General features: G+C 44.4%; 1 protein-coding gene across 2 annotated transcripts in view; it reads left to right on the top strand.

Annotated features, from left to right (window-relative positions):
- Window positions 1–23,947, top strand: part of MTUS2 (microtubule associated scaffold protein 2) — a 321,795-nt gene extending 297,848 nt beyond the window's left edge. Inside the window, exons 11-17 of one of the 2 annotated variants that reach the window (XR_009957320.1) lie at window positions 2,732–2,837; window positions 4,613–4,686; window positions 6,232–6,330; window positions 7,869–7,988; window positions 11,147–11,244; window positions 18,445–18,984; window positions 19,229–23,947. Coding sequence is in view for 1 of the 2 variants with exons in the window: in XM_062567163.1 (XP_062423147.1) it covers window positions 2,732–2,837; window positions 4,613–4,686; window positions 6,232–6,330; window positions 7,869–7,988; window positions 11,147–11,244; window positions 18,445–18,661 (714 nt within the window). In the remaining variant the exon portion in view is untranslated. Of the gene's footprint in view, window positions 1–2,731; window positions 2,838–4,612; window positions 4,687–6,231; window positions 6,331–7,868; window positions 7,989–11,146; window positions 11,245–18,444 lie in introns of both variants that reach the window. The other variant, XM_062567163.1, reaches the window with a different exon arrangement.
- Window positions 23,948–24,243: the final 296 nt, after the last annotated feature.

The raw sequence follows: 24,243 nt of genomic DNA, 5'->3' as shown, positions 1-24,243 counted from the left end.
TCTGTTCTTATAACTAGAAGGCAAATTTCCAAAGTAAAGGCTGTGATCTTGGCTTGCCAGTATTTCTTGCTTGTGCTGTTTAGCTCTCACTGCTGTATCCGCCAACCTGTTTAATTTCTCCCACTAGAACCTCTTCTTGATTTTAGTTTAGTAAGCCTTGAAAATCCCGTCTGAGCTTCTTTTTGTAGCCAAAACTAAGTTTGACACAGTGTTTAAGTAAGTTGATCAAAGCTATAGAGTAAGTTAGCGTCAGAGTTGGAATTAGAGTCCGAAGTGCCGTGTAGGCTATCTATTACGAAAAACTGAAGATAGGAGGTCACTCTGGAAGAATAAAAGAAGTCATTTGCATTGGGAATATGAAAATCAAAAAATCCCTGGAGACTGTTTGGAAACTGAAACATATTTAATTGGCTTTATAGATAAATAACCTGCCAAGGATGGTGGTAGAGAAAACTGACCTCTTCACCTACGGAGGGCAGTGGAGTTGGGCATAATCATTCCTATGGGGTGCTGCCTGGCTAATAAGCAATTAGAGCATGAACAAAGACTTAAGTAAGGGTGAAGTAAAGACTGTAATAGTGCTCAGGAGGTATCAATACAAAGACCTCATAAACAAGGACATAATGCTCTGGGAAAAGTCAGGTGACAGCCCCACTCCCATTAGTAACCCATTCAGTCACCTAGCTCCCTGCTTCGTGCAATGTATTAGGAAGCTGAGTCCTGCTTTGTTGGATGAAGAATTCTACTGAGTTGTTTCTCACACTATTAGGAAAATGAGTCTGTATCTTTGCAGATTCCATGTTAAATGCCCATTTTTCATTCTAAGAGCAAGCCTTCTCCAGCCTGATTAGAAATTTTGCTCCTGTTAGGTAATCTGATAGGTTTGACAGCTAAATGCAGTGAAATAACAACTGTTCCAGCCAGGATGTACTCAGCTGCAGCATCTTTCTTCCATAATTCAACATAACAGTGGACATAAAAGCTGTGTAAGTGAAGTGATTATGCAATGGACACTAGTTTAATTGTAAAAGAATAATTTATGATGTTCTGCATTTCAGGATAGCGCTAATAAAGTATTCAGTACAGGGAATAAGATCACTGTGATTATAAAAACAAGGAAAGCGAATCAAATCATCAATGTGTAACTTTCAGAAACTGATTTGAAGGAGACTTGAAACTCTGAGGAACAGGAAATGAACTTCAAGGCTTTTCTGAAGCCATTCCCCTCTAAAGGCCATCTTTTCAGGGCTGGTAGTCCTGCTTCATTTCCTCTAGAACAACTGCTAAATAAAAAAGAGCCAGGGAGCAAGTTTGAGCCTTAGACCCCTGGCTATCTGAGCTGCTTAGGGAATAGCTCACTTCCAACCTTGCTTTTGAATCTCTTTCTGCAGGATAAATCCACTTCAGAAGATCACTCTAAGCAGTGTGGAGGTGGTCCAGTTGGGCCATTAGGCCTTACTTCCTGGACTGGTTTTGTTTAGCAATATGGACATAACTACTGTGAAAGGTGCTGCTGCTGAGCTAAGGTTGGGGCAACCAAGGAAACAAAGTTGAAAGATGGTTCCCCCACCTCTTAGAACAAAGTGGGACCTGTCTCTTATTGCACTGTATTTGTGTTGTGTTCAGCTTATGCTTCAGGGTCTCCTCTGGCTGTTTACAGGGCCAAGAAAGAATTGGGCCTTTTTTTTTTTTTTTGCTGTTTCTCTGATTTATCAAACATTTTCTTTCCTGTGAGCTACACAGCTGGGTTGGGGCTAGGAAAAGGCTGCTGGGCAGGATGCTTTGGAGCTTTCGTAGGTACTGGAAACCTCTCAGCAGCTTAATCTGTGGGTCTTCCTTACATGCTCAAAATTAGCTTAAATGCAAGATTTGAAGTCAAGGAGGAATTTCCACGTATCAGACCAGCAGGGACTACAGGGAGGTGTCTGCCTTTCTCATCATCCATATGTTCCAAAGGCAGTCACTAGACGTTGCGGAGTCCTATCTTGTGATGTTGCCTGCTCTCTCCACGTGGTTCACGGAAGTGACTGCAGTTGTGCAGCCCCTGGGAAGCACAAGTTACTTCGTGCGAGCACCCTCATCATTGCCTGCTCGGAAAGTGACTAGAAGAGGGTTCCCAAGGAGCAGGATACCACTGGAGTCACTTCCCAGAGCACTGTGTGGTGCTAAGGGGAGAGTATGATAGATCACAATTCATTATACAGGTCCATTGATAATAACTTCAATGTTTCCATAGAAATAATTTTTTTACAAATATGAATAATGCATAGACACTTTCTGTGGAAGTTAATTCAAAATCTTACAATAATTGCAGTAGAGTACCAAGAAAAAAAAAACAGGATGGCTTGGAACTGTGCATGCTTATCTAATCATCAACAAATTAGGTTATTAATATCATTTAGATTAATGGAATTTTGAGATTTTTGAACATTTCATAAGTTACTTCTTTACTTAAGATCAATTTGGTATTTTGCTTCCTTGTATATCTCTTTCTTTCACCATTAAGTCAAAAAAGCAAAAATATGAGCAGTGGTGACCACACACTATCACTGAAAGAGTCATCATATCTCTTTCATAATGAATTTAACTGGCTTATTTATGTATTAAAGTGTCACACTCATTAGATCCCTTGCTGTTTCCAGCTCACTGGAGCTCTCTAATGGTGGCTTGTCAGTGTGCAGTAGCATGTCTAAACTTGTGTCCATGTCTCCATTTGCTGTTGTTGGAACAGGTGGAAGATATCACTGCTATACATGAAGCTGCAATGTTAGAAGTAGAAAATAACCACACAGTCGCCATTGCAATACTGCAGGATGAGCATGACAGCAAGATTCAAGGTAACCCCATAGTGAACTCAATGCCCACAGAGACATTCAAGACTAGAAACTCTCACTGCAGTGAGACCTCATCAGCCTGGAGGTTTTCACTTTGGAGAAGATGATACTGAAATTTGTGTTGGCATATGTTCTTTCATGCTGGGTGGACCTCCAGGTTCATGCTAGGACTGCAGGAGAGCTGTATGCAATGTATACAGTGTTTAATATAGACTTTGGAGTATCTGAAGAGTCCTTGGGGCAAAGACAGGGCTTTATCCATGAACATAAGAGTTCAAACTTCACCTCACTTCAATGACATGCTTTTCCAAAGAGCTTGGGCCACAGGCACTCAGGAGGCTAGAGTGGACTGAACATCTCTGAATTTAGGTGTTTAAAAGCCTACACTGCTTCTGAAAACAGGACTCATAATATTCATTAATTATATCTTGTCAGTGCCAAGCAGAGCCACACACAGGTGCAAATCTGCACCCTAGCAGTGTCAGCCATACTTTGTCTTACGGTCTTTCCATGGGATTTAATGCAAGAGCCAGAGCTGTTTTCTCCCCACCACTTCGAATCTAAACCCATGTCTTTGCACATGGCTTAGCTGATGTTTAACAGTCATCTATAAAATCTTTCTCCTCTTATTACATGTATGCATGAGGTCTCATTTTTAAATAGCTCTAGTGGGCCTTCCTACCACATTCCCCAAATTGAATATTGCTTAGTTATGCACAGTATCATTTAGAAGCACAGTCCAGAGCACGACATTAGCTGAAAACAGTCTATTCCCCTCTCCCATAGGCAGAGGTGGTATATATAATATCATTTTAAATTAACATATATGTATTTTTGAAAATAAAAAGCTGTTCCTTGAGGATATTCTTAACTGTCCATTTTCGTTTATGTTTTCTGATAATAAGACTTGGCTGTCATTATCAAGGCTTTTGCGTCTGGAGTTTGTGCTCTCTAGTGTGGGTATGAAATGCCCTCCTGTGCATGGGAGTGGCATTGCAACAACTGCTGGAATGAGCATTAGTAGTGTTAGTGCTGTAGTTGCTGCAGTTACTGGGCTGTGGTAGAGGGCAAAACTCCATGTTTTTGGAGGGGGGAGACATAGCAAACAAGGTGGCCATGTCCTAAGAAGTTAGGTGTCACAGTACTGAATGACAGTTTCATGTCACTGGTTCAGAGGTTAAACTTTATTCCATTTTGATTATTAAATTTTTGATTTTCAGTAAGTGCAGAGCAATATATTCTAGTAGTAAAGTGTATAATCACTTAGTAGAAATATAGGACTTTCTTTCTTTAAAGTCTGACAGTCTCATTAATTTAATAAACTTTACAGGTCATGTCACATATCCTGGAGAAGCACTGCATTCACATTTTTGCACCTGAATTGCTACCCCCCATCTCGATCTCCCCAAAGAGATTACAATCCCAACCTGTAAACATATCCACTAATCCCCAGACACTTGATTTGAAGATACTCACCTTGAAGTTGTGAATCACCCATTTTCAGACTGAACCTTTTCAAACTGGAATCCCTAGAAGCTGAGATTTCTGAGCAGTTTTGAAAAATCAGGAGTTGAACACAGGTACCTGAGTTGGTGAAAGCTTTGGAAATCTTGAACATCAAAACAATCTTCCCAAAGCCCCCCAGAATGTTTTATTTTAGGGAACCTCCATGCCCTAAAACTACTTTCTGAATAATGCTTGGCTTATGATCTCTGGGCTGTCAGACCCTGGCTTGCTGGGCTTCACGTAGCAATGTCATGTCTGTGTATTTTCCCTAGAACTGATGTCTGCACATGACCTGGAAAAGAAAGAATTAGGAGAGAGTTTTGAAAAACTGCGGCTGTCACTGCAGGTCAGTTGTTTCATTATTCTCTACCGCTTAATGATGTTGCAGAGGTCATCATGGTACAGGTAGAGAGTGCGGGTCAGTCACAGCATTTCTGCTGTGACGTACTGTTGCTTCTCACTGCCACTTCTGATTCACCAGGATGTTATTTTGTAGTAAAAGTGTTGCTGTGAGTCCCTTTGCCTGAGCAGATGCTATTAAGACTGAACTGCTCCCCTGTTTCCCAGCAAGTAGATCTTTGTACCAGGGATACTGCTGCTTCTCTAACGGCCTCTGTTTCTTCATCTGTCCACACTGGGATCTAACAGAAAAGATGCCTCCTCAGGTTTTTTCCCCACAGCTAGTTCAGCAAAATACTAACTGTATCTGAAGGAGAATAGAGGACAAACCTAAAGGGAGGAAAACTCAGCTGACTAATGAAAAGAAAAGTCCTTTTGACCCTGCTGACTGCTGACCTAATACTGAAGCCAAGAGGAGCAAACTCTGGCTCTTCTCCTTGCATGGTGAGGAGGGCTCCAGTGGCCGTGGAGTCCTAGTGCATTGCCTTGCCAGCATGACAACCCTCCAGCAGATGTCTCCAGGGTATCCGCTGGATCCCCTCAGCAGTGCTCATCTCTCACCACATGGTCTTGTGTCTTATTTATTTTCCCTCTGTGGGATGGACCCAGCTGGCGTTCTTCTCTCTATGGATCACAGAGGGAGTTTAGGTGTAATTATCTTGATTTAATCTAGATTATATCTAGACACACTCACCTAGATCAAAAGCAGACATCTCAGTAGCGGACATCAGAAGTGAAGTGTCATGAATCTGAGACCTGGGAGGTGGAGTACTAGTTGCAACAACCCTTTTGTCCCGAACACCTAGGTGCCCACCATGGCCAGCCCCATGCTCTGCCAGAGTGTGGAGTGTACTGGCCATGGGACCCACGGATGCAGAGGCTGCTAGGGACCTAAATTCCTGGTACCACAGGAGATGTGCCCTTCCATGGGGGCTTTAGAGTTTGGCTGTCAGTGAGGTGCTAGCAACTGCATCCTGCTCATCTCAATAGTGTATAGCTCTTGAGATGAAACGATGATCATTTAAAGCCTGCATCACTAACTCTGCATTACTTATTATCATGTTAGACTCCAAGCCTTCTGGAGTTTTGCTTAGCAAGGTGAAAGAGGCAGGAATGGGGTATTTTTACCTCCTTGTTCAGAATCTAGAGACTCTACAAACAATCTTTTTCATACCCATGATATAAATACCTGCTTTCCCAAAGAAGGCCATGTTTGTTTTCATCCATCCCAAGGTGGTGGGGTGATTTAGTCTCAAAGACAGTTCATGAACTTGTGTCAGCTAGCCACAGGTTCTTCAGGGATTTTGAGATGTCCTGAGATACATGCTGTCAAAACCTCCACTGATGTTTAAACAGCCTCCTGTAACAAATAACACTTTGCAGCGGTGTCTAAGGCATATTCCGCTCCCCTGGTGGCTGCACCATGCAGATTGACTTCTGTGGATGTAACAGCAGTGATAACAGGATGGTGATGTTTTAATTTGTCCTCCAGGACCAGGTAGACACCCTCACTTTCCAGAACCAATCGCTTAAGGACAAAGCAAAGCGATTTGAAGAGGCTTTGAAGAAAAACACCGAGGAACAACTGGAGGTAGATGCCAACTATAATTATACAGTCATCAACATGCTCTCAGCGTGGGTCACATCTTACAGGGGTAGGATTAGCAATAAGAGTCTTACCCTAAGGGCTGAGTGAGACAGGCCTGAGCCAGGATCCCAAATCTTGAGGGCTGTGTAAGAATCAGAAATCTTAACCTAGGTCTGAATACAAAGCTCTCTCTCTGTAAATGCTGTGTTATTATCCATTATTTTCTGAGTTCACCTCTTTTTCCAGAGCCTTTAATCTAGTATATGTAGCTGTTTCACAAACATTTTAACTATCTGGTATCCTGATCATTCAGCTCTCTGATATCTCCTCCTATTCATCTTTCTTCTTTTCCATTCTTCCTTTTCATTTTTTTGCCTTTGCACATTTATATGTCTTCTTTTGTGCCCTGTGAGTCAAAGTGCACTCAGTATTCCTTTATTTTTTTTCTGGACTTACAGAGAATAGACCTGTCATAGAAATCATTTATTCAACTGCTGCATACGAAGGATATATTGTTTATTTACAGTGTGTAAGTAAACATACAATGCAATTATTTATCTGAAATGAAATAACCCTGAAATGAGTCTCCAAAAAAAAAGTTGTCTTTTGACTTGGATCATTTCAGCAATACAATTCACAGCACAGACCCATGAACAGCTGTATCAGCACCACAGAGGGGACGGTGAATGGAAATAGTGGGGTGAGTGTGGGGAGGCTTAGTAGTTTTTAGGTGCAAAAACTTAGGAAGGGAGCACAAACATCTGAAACTGGCTTCACCCCAGGAAACAGGTAGCATCAGTCTCTCTTCAACCCCCACTGCGGTATTTAATTTACGTGAAAGAACAAATTCTGCTGTATCACAGTGATGCAAATGCCAAGCACTACCAGACACTTCAGTGAACCGAGTTACACTGTCAGAAATCAAAAATAGCTTAAGTCAGTGGTGATATTTAATCAGTATAATGCAGAGCACAGCTTCTGTCCAAGAGCTGAACTCTAACGTCTCCTACAGCCAAAGTTTCTGAGCAGAGGAGAGGAATACCTTACTGATAGGAATCACTGCTCCTCTTCCCATGAGAGTCTGGTCTTTGTTAACAGGTCACCAGGTCTCTGATCTGGTCATTCAGAACAGGCAAACCACCATTGTTTTAATCTCCAGCCACCTGGCTTTTCTAAATTTCATGTTTGCACTCTTCTCAAGCCTAAATCTCTACTCAGTCGTAAAACACCTCATGCAGTTCTCAAGCTATGGGAAGGGATGAGGTTGCTGAGCAACATGGCATCCCATCCTACTAGCCATGAGGTTGGTTAACAGAAAGGTACCGTAAAATTAGCTACTAAGTTAAAGAGATACTCTAGCAAAGACTATCAGGGTCCCAGTGGGCTGGTAGACCAAGTCCAGTTAGCTTTCAGTAAGCCAACTTACAGTTGAGTTTGTATAGAGCAGTAAGACTCTTAAATCACTGATAGATTGTAGAAATTTTATTTTATGGTTGAACACCTGCTCTAACAAATGTCCAAACCACTGATATTTTTCCTAGGTTGCACTAGCCCCATATCAGCACTTAGAAGAAGATATGAATAGCTTAAAACAGGTTCTGGAAATGAAGAACCATCTGATTCACCAACAGGAGAAGAAGATTATGGAGCTAGAAAAACTGGTGAGTTGTCATTATTCCTCCAGAGGGAATATTGCAGAGATGTGAAAAGTAAAAGTGTTGTTACCGTAGATTAATTCAACAGGGGTGAGATAAAGAAGGGGGTTGTGAAGGACACAGCAAGAGTTTCATAAATGGCTATATATTGATCATTGCACTGCCAACCCACACAGCTTCTGCTATAGCATGTCTCAGCTTTTCACCTAGAAACTGGGATTTTTCCCATCCCTTCACCCACCCATGGTACCCCTGATTTCTCACACGCTCTGTTCATCTGTATTTCTTTTTCATGGAGATGAAATGCTAATCCTGTAAATTAGATAGCAAGGCGACTGGTGCAGGAAGAATGAGGAGGGAGAACTTCATGATACTGCCCAGGACATAATTTTGCACACCAGCCATCACTATATTCCTCTCCTGGAGTCAGCTGACCATTTAGGGCTGGTGTAGTACAAGCAGAGCAAAGGTGAATCATTTGTGTCTTTCTGCCTGCTAATAGAGACATCGAGGGAGCTCCCAGCCTCCAGTGTGAATTAGCAATATTCGTAGAGCAGTCTCTAGCGAGGCTCGTGATAAGAAAGCTCTCTCTAATGCTGAGGTAATGCTTTTCCACAGCCTACTCTGTGTCCTCGTCCTTTGCTTGTGTGGGTCCCTAACAAAAGACTCCCCAGGTAACCATTAGTTTCATTTTTATTGGAAACGAGGTTCATTTTGTGAGGCATAACCTAGAATGACAGTGAGTGTATAGTGTGGTAACAGGATGAGACATTACCTCAGCTGGGGAGCAGGGACAGCTGCTTCAGCACAACGCTCAGCAAGATTTGTTTCCATTTATGGGGAAATTTGAGAACTCAGTTGATTATTTTGCTGAACAGATGCTTGAGTAAATGAATATAAAGAAAAATGTCTCTATACAGCTGAGGCTTGTTAACAGTGCTCCTTCCAACACGCTGTTCCTGGAGCTAAGCCAACATCTGAAAACATGCACTGTAGTGTTGCACTGAAAAAAAAAATCAATGGCTTACATGGTTCCTGGTCATTTAGATGCATTTGCAAATTGACCATATATGATCACACAGTCCTGCTCCTGCCCTTTAGAACAGTAAAACACTGGTCCTACTGTGGTCTAAGTGGACAACTGCTTTCGGTTTAAAGATCATTTTTTTTAAGTGCTTTAACATCTACAGGGTATCACAAATTGCTCTGAAATCTGGTATGCCTCATAAATAAGCAGAATAGGATTCCAAATACAGGGTAAGATAGGTGAGAGGGTCCTGAAAATACAGTGCCTGAAAGAAGCAGGGTTTGGTGAGATTGACAGTCAGTCAAAATTCTCTTGCATGTTCGCATGGATCAGCTTCCCGAGAAGAATCTCTGCTAATTACCATTACGAAAAACTAGAAACATTTTTTAAAAAACGTTTGAATTTTAGTGCTGGGCAGAGCCTAATACTCAGGAGGTGAGGGAATTCAGCAGGAGAAAGGATTAGCTGTTGTGGAATGGGGTTAGGTGTGAGTGGAAGGAGTCATAAGGGATATTGGAAAAGGGAATTTAACTGCTTGTCCTGTCTGACCTGGCCTGGGTGACCTCATCCTTCTGGGGATGTAGCAGCCTACCCTGATGCTTTGCCATATGCTTTTAGGACTGTGGACCTTCCTGAAAGGTACAGAGACACTCTCCCTGCCCCCATATCTGAGCTGAGATCTGCAGAGACTGTAAATAAGGCAAACCAGGAACCACAGGGGTTTGACCCTGACCAAGGACTCCAGAGCATGGTGGGGATGACCAGGCTGGTGGCCTCGAAGGCACTGCTGAAGTGAGGCAGAGAGTTTGGCCATGTGGCCAGCACTGTGAGGCCTTGTTCCTTGTATGTTTGAAGCTGAAAGGGAGGCTGGAAATGAAGGTGGCAGTAGGGCAGTATAAGTCAAGAGTTGTGTTGGAAAGGGAAGGAGATGCACAAATCTCCTCCCATGTTTTGTGGTAACACTATTTGTTAAAACCATTGGGGTTAAAAGAGTAGAGGAGGTGCATTATGATATCTCTCTCTGGCATACTGTTTCAGAGCATTGCAAAATGTAGCCATCCTTTACAGTTAACTGCATTGGCTGGAAATGACTGCTGAAAAGTGATGTCTCCACTGGAAAGTGTGAGTTATTGCTAACTCCTGTGGATAGTATTTCAATTCTCTATAAAAGGTTGGAAAATTTGATAACCAAAAATGCTGCTCACCTGGTGATAAGGCTGTCCTGTGATATCTTGCTTTCTTCCGAAAGTGTTGAATTCAGCAAAATTCAAACTGCTGAAAAGCCAAGAACTAAGGGGATTATACATGTCAAGTTCAAAATTTTGGAAAAACAGGGCATATGAGGCTGTAGTACATGCCTCTTAGTGATGTTTTAATGCATTGCTATTGACAGCATCAGACTATCCTTGAACTCTATTGAATGGAAGCTACCTACAGTTGGGCAGAATTCATTTCACCTAATTGCAATTTGAAGTTGAATGCCTAGTTTAAGCCATTTATTTAAGCTGACACTGTCATAGTGGAGCAGCTCGCCAATCTAGGAGCAATCTAGGATTGCCTTGGCCAATAATTCTTTCCTCCCCTGAGCTGCAGAAGGGTCATAGGCAGCTAGCTAAGGTTAGGTGCCAGACATTTTTCTAGTTGAGGCTGTTTTCAGAAACTGTGGTCTGGCATACCTTAATGCTTCCTTCTTCATCTTCAGAGGTTTGAGTGTCATTAGTGAGGATGTTTGGCAAGGCAAAATATTGTTGAGAGCAACAGATGGTGCTAGTAGCTCTGGAGACGTGACTCTTCTGATGAAAGATGTGGGGGCACCACAGGAGATGATGTTTTCTTCATGTTGGACAAGATTAAGACTCTCCTCCTGCTCAGTTATAAATGAGGCTTAATTCAGCTCTGCCTCCCTTCAAGGCTGTGTGGACAACTCCACTTACTTCACCAAAAGCAAGTGACCCACACTCACATGGTGTGAGTCAGACCTCTTCATAGCTGCAGTCAAAATGACCACCTCCATCTCTCAACAAATTTTAGAAGTTGTTATAGGGACAAATATACTCCTTTCCTGGGATAAAGAACAAACCTTTCTGGATCAGGTGCTTAGACTTCTTCAGACTTAACAAACCTTCTTTTGTTGCAGGCTGAAAAAAATTTAATCCTGGAAGAAAAAATCCAGGTGTTGCAACAGCAGAATGAAGACCTCAGAGTCAGAATTGATCAAAATACCGTCGTAACAAGGTTTGTGATGATATTTGCAACATGACTGAGCTTGACAGGACACTGTAAATTATAACCACACATGACTGGCACTAGTTCAGAAGGAAAAAAAACTAAGCATATTTCTTCCTGGAAGCGTATTGTCATCCCCACTGCTTATTTTGCTAAAAAAAAAGTCATTTTATATTACAGTCTGCTTGCTTTAACATGAGGAAAGCCATATATCTATGTGAAATTGTTTTCATGATTTTGACATGCTGCTAAGGTGAAAATTCCCAGTTGCTTCTGATTCCAGTGTTAAGTGTCATGCAACCCTTGTGTCAGCAGGTAGCGAGCACTGGAAATGTGACAATTTCAGGAGAGAGGTCCTGGCAGTGCCACTGCCACCCCGGCGGGGTATACTTTGGTATTGTGTTGGCGGTGTTTTTTTATTTGCACTGTCTAATAACCTGACAAGGCTGACCAGGAGAGTTTATAGTCAGGCAGAAGACAAGAAACCACAATTGGAGCCAGGCGGGGGCAGAGTCGGGGGGAAATTAAAGAGAGATGGTAGAGCTGAAACTTGTCACAGCACACCAGCTACCTAACTGTTGTCAGGTGTTATCAAAAATGATACTATTGGCCTAAAATATGATTTAATGTTTTAGCTGACTTTTTTAACTTTAATGTCTCATTTCTGGTTTAAATTTAGGGTATTTTTTTTCTTTTACTTTCTCCTTTAATAATGATTTAGCCTTAAACGGGAATAATTTGTCCTGCATGTAGATGTATAAAAGGCAGTATTGCTTGTAATAACATTCAGGATGGCATGAGGGTTAGGTTTCATCTCACCTAATCTTAAATTATGTAAATATCTATCTGAAATGCACATATCACTGTCTGAGCTGGTTATCTACAGCTCTTCTGTGACTGAGGAAAAGAAAAAGAAATACTTAAAGTCTGGTTCATCTGACCTATTTGGGACATCTGCTTTCAGGCTGGATGAATTGTGCTCTGGGAGTGCCAGCCTCTGTCCATGCCTGTAAAAGCAGCCTGCGTGATGGGGGCAGTTTTTGGCCTCCTTGTTGTAGGTGCTCATCTCCAGCTGGGTGAATAGGCTCTATATTCCCTGCTGAGGTATGGGTGAAGTGCTTTGCTTCTAGAAATAACTTTGTAGGTACTGGTTTCAAAATAGGACTTTGGGGACAGATTCTGAGTTTGAGATTGGCATGGAAAGTCACTGAAAGGCCACTCACTTTCAACTGTAACATTTTCATGACTGCTGTGACATTGCCAGGACAAGAGCCTCCCTCAATGACCTGAGTCCTTTTGTAGAAGGAGGATCTAGTCCCCCTTAGGAGGACCCTGGGGCTTTGGATCACGAGGGGACACCTGGGCTGACTAGACTTACAGGACAGTGACAGGATAACAGGCCCCAGGGTTTGGCATCAGTATGCCAAAGCTGGCAGTCAAAAGCCTAAATATTCCAGGGATTTCCAACCATAGCCAAGGGCAGGCACCCAGGAAGGAACAGAAGCCCTGTAGGTAGGTCATGCAGTGGGTTTAGACATGGGATCTCCACAGATCTTCTGTCTGAGACTCCTACAGTGACTTTACTAAATCACCTGGTTCCTCGAGGTAACAAATTCTCCCTCCCACTAAACTATCATCTATTTGGTTCTTCAGGCTGAGGGTGTTTGAGGATGGCATTTTTTCTAGCCAGCAGCACTCCAGAGATGGAGATGACCGGCAAGTGACTGGTCTCCTTTGACCTCCTGGTTCTCAAAACTCTGGTGTCTCTTTACATCTAGATCATTTGGGAGAGGTTTTAATATGTGTCAATGGCAAGGGTCAAGCCATTTCCTTGGATCCCTAGGATATCACTGTTTCCCTGTGCACCTCTGTGATTTCCTGGCTGTGATTTCCACTGTGATTTGTCTTGACTGGTTAAATTGTCAGGTGACTGGGAGAGGGTTAGTGACTGGTAATAACTTCTGCAGTGCTGGGGATAAAGAGTTTCCCAGCTAGATTAGACTCTCTCAGTAGAAGATACAAGATTTGCTTTTACATTTGCTTCTTCCTTTGGCCCGAGTAGTGATGAGGAGTAGAATGGGCATGTGTATCTTTTATAAGCCGTCATGTTGAATCTGTCCATCTCCCTCCACATGATGCAGTAGAGGAAGGCATGGGGCAACTGAGCATGCAAAGGGTTTGCTGAAGGATGTCACCAATACTGCCTGTGGGAGTGCTGTCCCATCACAGCGGGGAAGGATGTCTTTGTCTCAGGGCCACATGAAGCCAGCCTCTGTCCGTTCACATCATGGGAGATGAGGCAATGCAGATGCCCAGCACAGCATGTGTGAGGTTAAAACAAACAGGAACCCTTTCCCCTAGCTGTGTGGCAAAGCAGGTTGCTTTCTGAGGACATCTGCATGCTCCATGGTTTATTATTATGGTTGTGGGACTCTTTTGTGTTTGAATGTCTCTCTGAATTACCACCTGTCATGCAGATAGCCTGCAGCCTGCCTCTGCTAGCAAATTTCAGTGTATTCTAGTGCTATATGATCCCCTGTGTGAGAGACTCTGGAGACCACCATGACACTGGGCATCATACCATGCATCCAGCAAGCAGCATTAGCTGTGTAGCAAGCTACTATGCTCAGAAAGGCTGATGTCCAGGTTTGCCCCTTGTCCATGCTGTACCTTCAGCAGAGGAAGGAGCTGGCCCTGTCAGAAGTGCTCTGAGGTCTGTGTTGGTGAGATGAACCTATTGCCAAAGCCCAAACAAGCTTTTACCAGCTTTGAGAGCCAGTCGCATATTCTATACCAGTAGCACATATATATATATTTTTTCTCAGCACATGTTGTTTGGAAAAAGGTGTAGCTGAGCTCAGTGTGTAATTTTTATGATCTATCTTGCTAGGCACTGGGAAAAAAAAAAAAAAAAGTAATTCCATGTGTAGCAAAAGGTTTCTTATGGAGTTATTTCTTCAGGGTGAGCTCCCATGTGGACTTTCTCATGCCTTTTAGACTGTAAGCTCATGCCACAGCTGTTTCCCCTGTAGGACCATGAATAGGATCTTTCTTCTCAACCAGGCAAGCAGCTTTCACAAAAATTCTACCAACTCATATCATTTAATACTCTGACTTTGCTAGCTGCTGCTGAATCTGCTTCAAAACTTATAGGGGAGCGAGAGAGGAACAGGCACATGCATGATCAGAAGAACACCATTTCTGTAGGAAGCTAAGCTAGAAAAGCGGAAATCCTTTAAAAATATTTTTGAACAAAATCCTCCACCCTAACCTCCAGAGAGTTTTGATCACACAAAGAGAATGAACTAGCAGTCTGTGACATCTGCTAAGGGCTGTAGTCTATGCCCAATAACAGAGTTGGGCAGAATTTAGCATCTGTATCCAAATCCACACTCTGCTGCTACTGAACCCTGGCAATACCAGTGGGGATTTTAGGTGCCTCCCTATTTATTTCTAAAAATTTCACATTACCTGAAAATCAGGTTAGGTATGTATCCAGAGCTGCTCCAGCCTAATCACCTCAGGACCTGGTTCATGCGCAAGCGTAACTGGGATGCAGAAACCAGGTGTTCCTGCATGCACCTCTAAGAGGGTGTAATCCAACAGATGTTCGTAGAACATGGCCTAAATGCACTCCAATCAGACTCCCACACTCTGCTTTCACTACCTCATTTCTTTTAAAAGCAGTCAGCTGGTTTTGTGACAGCAGATTGACCATAGTACTCCTTGAGGTAGTGCTAGAGAGAAGATCATAGAATTGTAGAATCAGTAAGGTTGGAAGGGACCTCTGGAGATCATCTAGTCCAAAACCCCTGCTCAAGCAGGGTCACCTAGACATCTTAGACAGGGCTGCATCCAGGCAGGCCTTGAAGATCTCCAGAGAAGGAGACTCCACAACCTCTCTGGGCAACCTGTGCCAGTGCTCTGTCACTCTCACAGGGAAGAAATTCCCCCTCACGGTCAGGCAGAACTTCCTGTGCTTCAATTTCTGCCCATTGCCTCTTGTCCTGTCACACAGGACAACTGAAAAGAGTTTGTCCCCGTCCCCTTGACACCCTTCCTTCAGGTACTTGTACACACTGATAAGATCCCCCCTCAGTCTTCTCTTGACCCCAGGCTGAAGAGGCCCAGCTCTCGCAGCTGTTCCTCAGAGGGCAGATGCTCCAGCCCATCATCTTTGTAGCCCTACTCTGGACCCTCTCCGGTAGCTCCTTGTCTCTCCTCTACTGGGGAGCCCAGAACTGGACACAGGACTCAAGATGAGGCCTCAGCAGGGCTGAGTAGAGGGGCAGGATCACCTCCCTCCACCTGCTGGGAACACTCTTCCGAATGCACCCCAGGAGACCATTGGCCTTCCTGGCCACAAGGGCACATTGCTGGCTCATGGTCAATTTGTCATCCACCAGCACTCCCAGGTCCTTCTCTGCACAGCTGCTCTCCACAAGGTCAGCCCCCAGCTTGTACTGCTGCCTACGGTTATTTCTCCCTAGGTGTAGAAATCTGCACTTGCTCTTGTTGAACCTCATGAGGTTCTTCTCTGCCCAGCTCTCCAGCATGTCCAGGTCTCTCTGAATGGCAGCACAGCCCTCTGATGTCTCAGCCACTCCTCCCAGCTTGGTTTTATCAGCAAACTTGCTGAGGAGGCACTCTGTCCCTTCATGTTGGTCATTGATGAAAAAGTTGAACAGGATGGGACCCAGTATTGAGCCCTGGGGGACGCCACAGGCCTCCAATTCTACTCCACGCCACTGATGACGACTCTCTGAGCTCTGCCTTTCCGCCAGTTCTCAAGCCACCTCACTGTCCACTCATCTAACCCACACATTTCCACGTCTCACCTCCCAAGGAGTCATCAGGTTACAAGGTATTCTGAGGAAAACACTTCCCCAGTCCTCTCTTGTGAAGTTTTCCTGCTGTGGCAGCCAGGAATTCAGGGTTCACAAGGGCCAAGGAGGAAGGAACTGAAGGACTCTATAGCCTTGCAGCCATATACAGAGCAGAGGGAAGACCTTGGGTCTGAGTTGCATCCTACATAAGGACATTAGCTGAAATTCATGATGAGCATTGGGAGCAATGACTCCTTTGCCCTTGAGTGCTGTGGCAACTAGTTGGAAGAGTCAGGAATGTGGTGGCTCTCACTTCCCTCTTTAATCCTTCTCCTATCCACAAATGCTATGTCCCTTCTGGCACAGCTTCAGTGGCAGAGTTCAGAAACAAGGGTGAGAGGTACAGCTGTCCAGGGAGTTGAGCAGTCTGATTTTTGTCCTCAGTCAAACAGAAGAGAATGTAAAACTCAGGGCTCCCCTTTTCCATGGATTGCTCTAGCTGTTGTACTGCTCTGTAAAAGATGGGGCAACTTTACCAGCTCCTCTGGTAAAGTGGAAGTCCTGCTGGGCAAAGGTGGCTGGAGCCAGGCATTGAAGCCAGGGAAAAAGCAGGACTTAAAGAGCCCACCTGCACTTTGTGCTGCTCATTGGTGAGCTGAAGTGGTGCCCTAGCCAGGATGATGGCTACTTTTGATTGCTTGCTGAAGTTCCTTATTCTCCAGGTGCTGGAAAGAGAGCCCTATCCAAGGGATTGCTAGTGTATGGCGCCCAAGTGCTTAACCCAGGGCTCTAGGCTTCACCCTGGGGTCAGGTCTATCTCCACAGAGGCTTTTAGGAATGTTTCTGTGTAGAAATCGCTGGACCAGTGAACAGGTTCTAAAGTGGAGGTCACAAACCCATGCTGGGCACCCAAGTGTGTTGAACAGAAGAGGCAAATGCCACAGTCAGCATTGAGGGGGGCAAAAAAAAAAAAAAAAAAAAAAAAAAAAAAAAACTCAGGCACAAGCAAATATTAATTAGAAAGGGGCCTGGGTTAAGTATCTATGTGAGATTAGGTTTCCAGCTCTGAAGTCCTCTCCAAGACCCAGGTGCCCAAGGTGGGGTCAGAGCATCAGGCAGGCATGGACCCTTGTGTGCTCTGTGGACCTGGCCTCGGAACCCCATGGGACTGTCTTTGGCTCCCATGGTGCCCACTAATCTGATTCCTTCCAGTGAAGGCCAATGCTGGTGGGTGCACACTTGCATCCTATTCTTGGACTATGTTTCTGGGACTCATTCTGAGAAGCACTCCAGGGTCCCATGATTTATAGATAGCCTAAACAGTCCTTTTGGCCAGTGATAACTGGCTCAGTCTCTCATGAGTCTCTCAGTGGCCATGCCTTACTCTGGTGAAAAAGCCAAGTAGCTCAAACACTTGCTCCAGAATTTGTCTGAGTTCACTCTGGGGAGGTGTGACCATGTAGATCCTACTTAGGTCAACTGATGGGCTGCAAAAAGCCACTCCTAAGCCAATCTGTTCACTGGGAGTAGGGTGGGCTGTGCCACTGCTCCATGATGGCTGCCAAACACTCATCATATGCCAGTATTTGTGATGTTACATTTTCTCACTCCACACCTCCGCACAGATACAAAGTCTCTATATACCATTTTCCACACCTGCTCCATCCCCTCTGTCTGTGTGAGTGAAGAGGCCTGTTCTTGCAGTGCATCACAGCCTTGCATTTTAGCAACTTATGAATATACGTATAAAGAAGCAAACATACTAGCTTTTTTATCAATTTCGGATTTGTGCTCCATTTTCTATATGAGAAAGTATCCATTTCTAAACTCTTTGGAGCATGTGATTAATGCATGGAGGTCCTTGGTGCTTTTGAATCCATGCATGATGCCAACAGCTACACGAGGCAGCAGATGGAAGCCAAGACTTATCCCATCCAAGCTTTGGTGCCTTAGCTACCTCAGAAAGGTGTTGAGCTGAGATGAAGACACCTCTGGAGGTCAGCTTGGACATTGGAGGACTGCCATTACCTCTGGAGATGGTGCTTTTCTCACTCTTCTTTGACAGTAGACCTGGGACAATTATGTCCCCAACATGGGCAGCTTAACTACAGGCTTGCTGCAGATGGGATGAATCTGCGGTAGGTGCTCGGCATTGACGCAGGGCTCCCTGAGCTAGTGACAAGCACTTTGATGTTAGTGGTGAGCCAGAAGCGTCCAAATGTCGAATCCAAACAATTCTGCTTAGAAACATGCAGGGAAACCCACTGCTATGCCCACACCTGATATAAAGCTTCTCCTGGGCTGGGGATAACAGCCCATTTGATTCTGGTGTTTGCTTTAATGCCCTGTGGATGCTTATGTGATATGTTGCTTCCCTCTCCAGGCAGTTGTCAGAGGAGAATGCTAATCTTCAAGAATACGTCGAGAAAGAAACGGAGGAGAAGAAGAGGCTGAGCAGAACTAATGAAGAGCTCCTTTGGAAGCTGCAGACTGGAGAGGCCATAAGTCCTGTTAAACTCTCTCCCACATCTCCTACTCCTGTTTATCGCTGCTCATCAGGGCCTCCCACTCCAGCAAAAGTCAGCACCGTGCCAAGATGACAGTGCCACCTGTGTGCTCAAGATAACATGGCTTTTACGCGTGTTTCCAATCTGCTGAGTGTTATCATCCAAGGAAGTATTACCAACAATACGCACCCAGGATTCGTTACTGCAAGCATGCTCTGTAGCTGCATAGCTTTACACTAGGCAGTGTACCCTTACAATCTCAGTATAGGAGCTCCTGGTTCTGGCATGCTGATGTGTTAGGATAGCATAACCAGTCTAGTATGATGTGTAAACATTTTAACTGTGGTTAGAGCCAAAAGAAGGAAAATACTACTATTAATGGTTCGTCAGAATGAACTTTCGCTGCAGTATTTCAGGTTAGTTACAAACAGTTCAAGTTGTGGATTTTTCTATATGTGTGTTTGTGTTTATATACATGTATGTATTGTACCTTTATACCTATATATAGACGCACACACATATATATGTAGTTGAAGATGTTCTGAATTGCATTTTTTATATTATTGGATACTATTAAGTGCTGATATATTTTCATTACGGTCAGCATTTTTCTAACTCGTGCCTAAGACTTGTATCTAAACAAAATGCATTTCTGTTTAGCCTCCCAGGAATATTTCTACCCAAACTAGAAGAAAGTTACACAGAAGTAGAAGCGCCTTCCAAACGACCACCAAGTGGTACTCTATATAACATGAACACCAGCGACTCTGAAATTCTGAAACAGTACTGCCTTCAAAACCATCACCTTTGTATTGAACACCAGATAGGATACATATACCATTCTCTGCTTTTTAATTCTTAGCATCAATATTGTGAGTGGATATAGGCTAGAGAAGAGGAACCTGAGGGTTTTAGTGAATTTGGTAGAGGTTACTGATTAACATGTTTTGATCTTAGTATCTTTAAGTCTTACTTAGATCTAATCTTGTTTTAACTTGCTGTGTTTTGGATACAATCAAAATCTCTGGCTGTAGGTTCCTGTCCATGTTGATTTATTTCAAGTCCAGTAAGCAAGAAGGAGAGAACAAATTGCTTGTACTTTGACTTTTGCTGTCCAAGAGGTTCCCGGTACTGGGACCAGAAATGGGAGTGCCTGCTAGGACTCTGGCTTCCTCCCAGCTGAAACATAAATGAAACACAGACGACTCCATGGGAGCAAATGAGGTCAGATTTGTTTCCTTCCGTATTTATATATCATTTTTCATTGCTAAATTTTACCCAAAGTTACAGAGCACTTTTAAGATTCGTCGAAAAGATTTGTCAAACTACCTTTAACTTCTCTGCCTTGTAGCAAAAAAATGTGCACCCATTTCCTTTGACTTTCCCCCCCCCTCTCCCGAGGGCACAACTATGCCACATGTGTGGGCTGCAGAAGGGGCCACAGCAACCAGTGCCGCACACATCTGTCTCCGAAGGGCTGTTCCTGTGCAAAACGCGACTTTCCTGGGGTATAGCACCAAGAACGGGAAACAGCTGAGCCAAACAGAGCTGAGCCAAACAGCTGAGCCAAAGTGATGCCCAACAGAGGCTCTGATGGAAAGAGCTAAAGAGCACTCACTGGCGCTGTTAGCAAGTGTGGGGCTGGCAATGGGCTAGTTAGGATTATTAGCCTGGAGTGGAAGTGTGTGCTGTAGCACAGCTCTTGCAGTTGACTCACCCACTCATAAGAGAGAAAAATCCCGTAGCATAATTCAGAAAAGGGAGCTCTATGGGGTGCTTTTATATTCAGCTTGTGGCCAAGAACCTGAATATGTTCCTGCTTTGAGCAGTAGGATCTAAGTAAGCAAGAGACAGCATATGCAGAAAAATTGTGGGATGAGAGAGTACTGCAAAGGAGAGTGACTCTCAAACAAGGTGTGTGTATTGTGGATCAGATGCATAGACCAGGCACACCCAGGACTCCTGTGAGCAGAGGTAGGGTTGCACAGTGGTGCTGTAGTGCACGAGAACTGTGGTTGGGCTTTCCTGGGAAGTACTCAGGATTCACAGACTGCAGCTTGGATATAGCTTCAATCACTGTCAAAGTATCTGTGGCCCCTTCCAGGAAATAAAAAAGATGGGGGGGTTTCTCCTTTTTTTTAGAAAAAATTATTTTTGTAGCAGCTTTTGCATGATACTGTGATACTGAATAAATTGAGCATCTTGTTAGAATAGATCATGCCACACCAACTACCACTGTTGAAATGCATTACTAGGTTTGAATGTGTTCAGCAAGTACAACCTGAAAGTAGAATAGCTATTTAACACACACACACATGCAACAAAGCCCCTTCTTGCCAAGTATAATTTTAATCTCTTTCATACTTCACTTGCTAAATGCACAGATATTCTGCAATACCTACTGCGTTGCCATGTTTCAGTCTGGTGCAATATGTGTTCTGATACAGTAAGAGTTGTTACCATGAAGCTAATCTGAACTTTTCCGTGTTATACACACTAAAACATATTATCAGCCTGAGGGTGGGCTGGCTGAGCCTATCTATCTCTTTCATTTCTTCATTGTTTTCCTCTTTTTATGGTGCTTTCCCTATCCCTATGTTGGCTGAAATTCGTATACAACAGATGCTTCCAGCAATGAATTGGGAATGGGTCTTCTGTGGTGAGCACACTGGGCTGATTCCAGTTCTGCCATCACTGATCTCGTTGCCAATGTCTCTCTTGTCTAATTTTGACCTCCCAATGCTGCTTGTTATTGATTTCTTCCATGGGGTAGCATCTCCAATCCTGCAGGTTACTAACAAAGTTGTAGAAAGTTTTTTCTGACCAGAAGGGAGCTACCAAGCCTTCCCTGCAAAGGTGTGAAGGGTATTTCCTTCCAGTGCAACCCCAGAAACACAAACTTCTTTCCCCCAAAATGTCATTACTTTTTCCTGCTATTCCTCTGTCCTGTCTCTCCTTACCTCTGCATGCAGGAGTGGGTTTGAAAAAAAAAATAAAAGAAAGAAAGAAAGAAAGGAAAAAAAAAGCTCTGGTTTTAAACAACAGTTCAGGATAGGAGAAGGCCCTCAGGTAGTTGTCCAGCACATGTGGGGTGCCTAGCAAGGGAACCAGCCGTTCCCTGGTGCAAAGACCTTCTGAGTGCCCTGGCATGAGAGAGATTTAAGATATAGTGAGGGTTGCTTTGCCAATCTGGAGCAGTGCTGCTGAATGTCCCTGATTGGGGTCCTACTGTCGGGCAGCTTCACACAGGGGAGATGCGACTGTGCTGGTCAAGTGTGACATCCATGACAGCATTGAGAGTCAGATCTCCAGTCCTGGTTCCCCTGCCATCCCTGCTGATAGCACAGCACCTGGGGGTGCTGGGGGCACCCCAGGTCAAGAGTGAGTGAGGACAAGCTTTTTCTTCTGGGGCCGGAGGCTTCCCAAAGTGCAGGGCCTATCTGTGTGCCTTCCTGGTTTGCACCGCAACACGGCCTTTGGCACGAGAGGGAATGCAGCTAGTTCCAAGCAGGAAAGGTTTTATTGCTCTTCCATCTTTAAAATGAAACCATTTGATTTGGTTAATGTTTCACTCTGTTCAAAGTAAAAGGCTGCTGTGACAATAAACCCAAGCTATGATTTTTCTGAAGGGGCTGCCAGCAACTGGCATGAATTCGCGGTGCCCAGCCCATAACCCCTGCGCTGCCGGCACAGGCTGCACGAGCCGTGTTGCCACGAGAGGCTCAACTGGCCCTTTCCCATCCTCCTACTGCAACAGGGAATGGACCTGGCTCCTGAAACCTGCCCTAAGGCAGCAATACCAGCTGCAGGGACACGTGAGCTCCAGGCACGGGCACTCTGCCTGCCCCATCCCCGTACTGGATGTTCTGCTTCAGCAACCACTGGTACACGGGGGGCTGCAGACAGGTTACAACCCTTCAAGTGGGCACCGATGCACATGAACCCCCAGGCTGGCCGTACCCATCAATCCGGCCACTTAAGAGGGTAATAATACCGGGAAATGTTTTTTCCAGTTATCTCCCTTAAATCACCCACTGCAGCAGGTAGGCAGAGCCCAGGGACTAAGGCCTCCTTTAAGGGCAGGAAAGGGCTCTTTCATCTTCATGGCTGAATGGGCAGCCCTCATCTACCAGCAGCAAATCTTGTGGCTTTGTGAAGCCCAAGGAAAAGCTGGTGAAGAAAGAGGCTAGCTTACGATGAGCTCCCCCTCTTGCCTCAGTCCTTACAGTGCCCAGCAGGACTGGGATAGTGCCCCCTAGGGCCCACCAGATCTCCCAAAGTGGAGAGAAGAGCAATTCCCCACTATCCCTCCTGCCCAAGCAAAGGGCTGTAAGGAGCTACTGCTCTACTTGCTATGGAGGTGACGCTGTGAAGGCCCTTTAAAAACAAGCCTGGGCTGACCATTTCATAAATGATGAGGTGGGCAGAGCCCAGGCATCACCAAAATAGGTGAGGGCACCATGCAGCCTCCAATGGATTAACTGGAGGGGAGCTGTGAGCACTTAGGATGGATTTGGCCAGGCAGCACCTCTATCATAAGATCCCAACCATGGCTGGCCTTCTCTAGCAATGACCCATGCTGGGAAGATGAAGTTAGTATCCACCACGTTTACCAACAACAGCACTGCCTGTACATCTTGGATGAGCTACTGAAAGCTCAGTGGGGAAACATGCAGGCTGGGAGACCACTGTGAGCAAACCTGCTGCAGCAAACCCTACCCAGCAAACGAAAGAAGTGTGAAGCCTCCCTAGTAGCTCCGGCACAATCTCTACCAGTGTTGGCCTCACCCTTTGCTTCTCTAGTCTAGGTCCTACATGCAAGTTGTTATGAATGCCAACTTCCCCCACCACCTACCAAACCCACCTAGCTCACAAAAGTCTTCCTCGAAAAGAAGGAGCCTGTGAAGTGCCTAGTGATGATCACAGTGGGCTTGCTTGCATCCTCATTCAATGTGAGCTTGGGGGATGAGGTCTTCCCTTCTTCCTTCGAGCAGAGATCTTTGAGTTAATAAACATTTGCATAAGTGAAGTTGGTAATTCAGGCCTTGTATATCCTGCTAAAATGACTGTTGGTTGTGTGTGATTAGCTTGGCAGATGCACAAAGGCAACCTTGTGGTGGTTGGAGGAGAAAAGGAAAAACTAACAAATGCAAAATCAGGTATATTTTATGTCTCTGCACTGATTGTGTTTGTGTCCTGTGGACACGCTGAGGATCCTTCTGTACAGTTTCCCATGCAGTAGGAGTGCTGTGGTCCAGTTTACTATGTGGCTAATGATTACAGGAAGAGTTTGTATTATTTCAGTTACGATGTACAGATAAGTGTAATATATTCCTGATAATAAATACATGCGCACACATATGGGTGGACGCATACAAACTAGTGTGTCCTGCAGTGTTTTCTGTATGTCTGTGTACACATAAACTGCAGCAAATGAAAAAGAAAATCAAAATCTCATTATAATATAGCAAAGATTGAAATTAGACGGCCATTTAACTTCCTGGCAATGGAGCTGTTTGATTGGGTTACCTGATTATATTTCACGTGCTATAAATTAGATCAAAACTGGGTGGATTCAATTTCCCTGGAGTTTATATGCATTAGGTGTGCTTCCCTCACAGTTGAGGCTCCCTTGAGCCCAAGAATTGCACCAGGAGGAGGGAATAGTGTTACTT

This window comes from Rhea pennata, chromosome 1, assembly GCF_028389875.1.
Source record: "Rhea pennata isolate bPtePen1 chromosome 1, bPtePen1.pri, whole genome shotgun sequence".
NCBI lineage: Eukaryota > Metazoa > Chordata > Aves > Rheiformes > Rheidae > Rhea > Rhea pennata.
Note: the sequence above shows the minus strand (reverse complement) of the source record. Positions and strands in the feature narration are given on the sequence as shown.